The sequence below is a fragment of the Cyphomyrmex costatus genome, unplaced genomic scaffold (assembly GCF_001594065.2).
Source record: "Cyphomyrmex costatus isolate MS0001 unplaced genomic scaffold, Ccosl1.0 scaffold143, whole genome shotgun sequence".
NCBI classification, from domain to species: domain Eukaryota; kingdom Metazoa; phylum Arthropoda; class Insecta; order Hymenoptera; family Formicidae; genus Cyphomyrmex; species Cyphomyrmex costatus.
Genome location: NW_017275424.1, coordinates 627,170 through 633,057, shown reverse-complemented (window position 1 = coordinate 633,057; position 5,888 = coordinate 627,170). Strand labels below are relative to the sequence as shown.

The 5,888-nt window shown below is 31.3% G+C and overlaps 1 protein-coding gene across 1 annotated transcript in view; it reads right to left on the bottom strand.

The window, feature by feature from the left end:
• Positions 1-242: 242 nt before the first annotated feature.
• LOC108783160 (uncharacterized) overlaps positions 243-5,888 on the bottom strand; it is a 7,135-nt gene continuing 1,489 nt past the window's right edge. Inside the window, exons 3-5 of the mRNA XM_018551653.1 lie at positions 1,724-2,322; positions 915-1,649; positions 243-341 (exon numbers count right to left, since the gene is read on the bottom strand). Of these exons, the coding sequence (XP_018407155.1) occupies positions 243-341; positions 915-1,649; positions 1,724-2,322 (1,433 nt within the window). The remainder of the gene's footprint in view (positions 342-914; positions 1,650-1,723; positions 2,323-5,888) is intronic.

Genomic DNA, 5,888 nt, shown 5'->3' with positions numbered 1-5,888 from the left:
GTGCAAGAAATATTGCACTGACATTTTTATCAGTGCAGTTTGGTGTTCGGACAAATAAAACTAGTTAGGCAGCAAAAAATTACAAAATGGATAAAGAAAGACTATTATTTATTATAGATAAATTATTAGAAACAAGTAGTGGTAGTAGTGATGATGAAAATATGTTATGTTTAATAAAAGAAGAAAGGCCGAAAATTAATTAAAAATAAAAATATTAAATTATTATTATTATTTTATTATTATTAATTATTATTATCCCTTAAGGCGCACACGTACCTCAGAATTTCATAAAGCGCATACGGGGTCTTTGTGACCCCAGCGTCTAAAATGATCTGTGTAACCTACCGTATTTAGAATTTCGTTGTGAAAAAATTATAGAGTGTTCTTTATAATGTTCTTCTTAAGGTTTAATGGTTAGAATGATCGAAAGTTAATTCAGTCGATCAGGAAAAAATCGATGCTCCAAAAACATAGAAAAAGTGACTTTTTGGAGTAAAAAATTATAACTTTTTTAATTTTTAATATTTTAAGCTAAAATTTGAACTGGATACTCTTGAATTATGTACCTTTAAGTAAAAAATTGTGTTGTGATGCCAGCTTTCAAAAACAATATTTATTTTGCAATGTGAAGTTGTCGATTTTTTAGAAAAATGAAAATGAATAAAAATGCTTTGAAACCTTTCAAAACACTTGTATTTTGTTTTATTTTACATTTTCTGACATAAAAATGAAGTCTGAGTAATCACTGTATCGTCATAATATTAAAAAAAATACTTAAAAAATCTTAGTCTGTACCGACGAAGCAGTCTAGGCATGTGTAAATAAAATGATCGGAGCTGACTGCACCGCTCGCAAACAGCGCAGACTTCTTTTGTTTTTGCGTCTTTGCGTCTGCCGCAAAAGGCGCATCGTACACGCTTATCCAACTGTGGACGCTGCGTCTGTTCAGGTTCGGAAAGTCGATCTATTTTCAATATTTCTTGAATACCTAATATGATAGGCTTTCGCAGCGATCTATTTGTGTATCTTTGTGTAAGGTATGGAAAGAGCAAATGCTTAAACAGCGACTCCAAGCACTGAAAGGCTTTTGCTGGCTTCTGTCCTTCTTTTAGTTGGGTGCAGTTCAGCATAATTCTGGCGTTGACAGCCGCTTGGTCCAGCATCCCGAAAAAAATCCGCATTGACCAACGGAGCGTCCTTCGCGACACGGTGTACGTGTGGCACAGCTGGTCAAAAGAGTCGGTCCCTCCTTTGGTGTCATTATAATGCAGAATTATTTCAGGTTTATTATTTACTATGTTCTCTGTATGAATGTACGATGAAACCAATAAAACAAGCTTGTGTTTTTTGGAAGTATGACTGACCAAGGTGATGCTGTTTGTGAAACAAAAGTTTGAAGCTGGTGGATTTTTAGATGCTGTTTTCATGACTTCGGGGATTTCTCTTTTATTTTTCCTTATTGTTCCGGTCATCGTGAGATTAAATTCCGGTTCCAACATTCGCATAAGTAACGGTATCGTTGTGAACCAATTGTTACATGTAACCGTTCGCCCAGTGCCATGAATCGGTTTTGTGACCTCGCGAAAAAAATATTCGCAAATGGATTCATCATTTACCGAGGTTTTTCTTAAATACGGAACTCCAATGATCTGAAATTATATTATTATATGTAGAACTATACATAAAAAGAAAGAAAATTTGAAATAATAAAATAAAAATGTACCAAATAACAAGTTTGTGCATCATTGAGGGTGACGATTTTAATTCCGTATTTATCAGGCTTAGATTTTATGTACATCCGAAAACGACAGCGCCCCCTAAAGCCGAGCAGTTGCTCATCGACTGTACATTTCGAACTTGGCGTGTAATTGCTTTCGCAATTTGCCATGAATTTGTCCCACAAGTTTCGAATCGGTGCAAAATGATCATTTGCATCACGTGATTCTTTCTTATCAAAACGAATGCACGCAAGTAAAAATTCGAATCTCCTGTACGGCATGACGCATCTATACATCGTCTGACTTTTTGACGAATCCCATAGATATTTCAAATTTACGTTTGAAGACTTCCATGCGCCAGAATAGTATAAAAGTCCAATAAATGCTTTTATTTCTACTTCATCGGTAATATGATGGTAAGTTTGAATGTTCTGATTTTGCGATATCATTTTCGAGCACACATCTTCAATTTTGTCATTCGTGTGCTCCACAATCATATTTATCATTTCATTGGTAAAAAGTACCTGCCAATATTCTGCCATACTTGTACAATTGGTAGCAGCTCCCGATGGGCCATATTCAAAAATAGGAGCATTCACACGGTCTATAAAATACGTATAATCATATATGCAGGGAATGGAAAGTTACTTTTTAAAAGTAACTAGTTACAGTTACTCGTTACCGAGTAAAAAATGTAACTAGTTACAGTTACAGTTATCGCTTTTTAAAAGTAACTCGTTACAGTTACCGTTACTTGAAAAATAACTTTTCATTACTTTTCCGTTACTTTTTTACAATCAATTTAAAAATGTACTTTTGCATTTTTTTTTATTATATGTAATACTGACAAATATATAGTTTTATTTAAAAAAAAAAAAAAAACAATGTAGAATGGCTCAAATAATAAATTAAATAAAAGTAAAATGAGAAGGGTTACGAGCCAAAAATGAAATAGTTTATTTCCGATAAGAACGACGATGACAATGTAATTAAATGTATAAATATATATTAGAAAAATAACATGGATAAAACTAGATAAAAACAAACGATGTTTCAACACTTATTGTTAGTGATGCACGCAATATTCGAGACATCAAGATTCTTGTCTTGTCTTGTCTCGAAATCAAGACGATATCAAGACAATATTGATTTAATAAATTTCGATACGAGACAATATTACTTTTCCAAGATCAATATTCTCGGCTCAAGAATATCGAAAATATCGAATATCAAATAAATAAATATATTCGAAATATATCAAATTAATAGATAACATCTAATAGAAAAAATATAGAAATAATTTTAATTACGTTTAGTGGCTTATTATTCATACTTATATAAATGAATATAAATGTTTTCACTGATATATGGAGTATTACTATTTTATATTATAATCTATATTGTCTATATTATAATCTATATTAATCTATATTGTGTTATTGCAATGAAATAAAATCAATACAATTTTATAATATTATAAACTTCTCGTTTTCGCGTCGCGTCGTGACACGATGGACGACGCAACGCGTGACGTCGTGACGTGCTCAGTGGAAACGTACCCTTATGCACGCGCTCAATCGTCTATGCTGCCCATGATATAAAGACAAGGGTATGCTCTTGCGCATCGATAAATCACGTGACTGTCAACTGGCCAATCAGAATTGTCACCAAGTTACGTCATCATTACGCAGTAATTTCGAAATTATTATAATTTCTTTGCAATGTACATTATAAAAAATTACTATTTTACTATTTTTATAAGTGTCAGCATAAAAAATAATCTTTTATTGAATTTTTTGTAATACATTAATACGCATTACTTTACTGAGATGTGAGATACAAAGTATAATATGTTTAAGTATATGTAAAGTTCATTTTGGACGGAAAAATTGTATGAAAGTAATATTTTATTAATTAAGTATGAAATAAACTTGTATGAAATAAACAAAAATTAATCTTATTATTATATTAAATTAAATTTTAATGATAACACATGTAAATTAATGTATATATTATATTTAATACATAAATTATTTTATTAAATTGATATTGTATTAATTTAAATATATAAAATTTTCCAAATAAATCAATTACATTAAACATTTTAATATAAAAAAAAATACGAAAAAAACATCATTATTTTTCCGGTAAATTAAAATGTATTATTTATCAATATACTTACAACGGTCTTTGCAGTACTTTAATTGAAATGTTTATTTTAAGAATAAAACGTATCATGTAATATATTAGTACTATATATGACATTATCTTGAAATTAATAATTTTTATATTATAAAAAGTCATTTTATTATTGTTGTAAACATTATCTTATAGAAGCGCGCGATTTATAAAACCCACTTTACATAATCAATAATTGAAAAATAGAATTTTAAAACAACATTCAATATTATGAGCGATTGTAAGAAATTATATTTTATTATGTTTGAATTGAACAAATAAGAAATAATTATAGGTTTAAAAACATTGTTGTAAAAAATTCAAGAAATATATTTACTGCGCAATTCATTGTTATCACGCACGATCACTTTATGATAAATATACACGCTACTTACGCACATACACTATTACTATGCTCGCGATCGTTTTTGCGGCCATATTACCCGAACTCGAACCGCTCCGTAATTAACCGAAATAAATCGAATGTGACGTAACTTGGTGACAGTCACGTGCTTATCCCCTCTATTTTTGATAGATGCGCAGTGGATTACCACCGGACGAGCATACCCTTGTCTTTATATCATGCCCTTGTCTTTATATCACTATGCTGCCTTCCTTTTTCCAATTAATTGCGTTCAGCAGAAAGTTTATTTTGCAACTGTTGGAAGTTTTGTTTGCACTGATTGGATTATACTTTTAGATTCAGAAATATGATCTTATCTTAGTAAAAAATCATAAATATCGTTTGTCTCGTCTTTAGTACATTTAAATACTTTTTAAATTTAATACTTTAATACTTTAATATATTTAATACTTTTTAAATTAAAAAATTTTTAATAAAAATCAATATTTTCGAGAATATTGAAATCAAGACGAGATTTATTTTTGATCTTGATAACGAGATCAAGACAAGAATTAATTGTTCAATATTTTTGCGAGACAAGACGATATTTTGAAAAATATCGTCTTGTCTCGTCTTCGTGCATCACTACTTATTGTCATCGTCTTTTAAACTGTTTCGCTTTTTGCCGCTTGCTGCTTGCTGTTCGTTCGGTTCAACTTCAACGAACTGCGGCAAAATGTATTTGCGCCGGAAGTGCGTCATCTAGCTTACATAAAATTCTTAACCAATAGTAACGAATTGCTGCTGCAGCGTGCTGCGCATGAAAAAGTACCTTTACTTCCATTCTCTGCATATATGTAATACTACTATATGGCTAATATGGCGTGGTTTGCGATCGAAACACTACGGTGCCGCCAATGCTAATTCTGTCCTTATTTATGTTCAGTTTGTTGTAACGCGCAGGCGTCAAGCGGGGAGCACAGACTTTTGCATAACGCATAAACCATATACATAAAGAATTTGATTGGTCCATTGACTCATGCATAAGAAAATGGACCAATGAAATTCCTTATGCACATGCTTTATGCGTTATGCAAAAGTCTGTGCTCCCCGCTTCAATTTGTTGCGCGATACACTTATGTATCACTCTACATGTGATATTTTGTAGGTTATTACCAGAGTTGGGTAGTGCTAAATTAAAAAGTTAAAAGTTAAGTTAAAAAGTTAAAAAGTTAATTAATCTTAACTTAACTTAGTTACATTTTAGACTCCTAACTTTTTAACTTTATTTAGTTACATTTTATCAGTAACTAATAACTTTTTATTATTGTTTTTTTAAAGTTAAGTGTCAGGCACAATACAAGCCATACGTAACGAAAGATACGAATTCCGACCGGCTTGTAGCACACGATCAGCGCCTTCGCGAATTTTTGCACAAAACCTCAAACTCTTATTATAGAATCTGTACCTGCAAGTAGAGACTCTTTATTGTCCGCAAGGAGACACGAGTTTATATCACTGGTTCTAACTGCAGGACTTGCAGCTTGCAGTAGCTTATAGTCACTTGTAGTTTGCTGCTGCATTTATGGTATTCGGTTATAATAATAAGAGTTTGAGGTTTTGTGCAAAAACGCAATGAGTGTTGATAT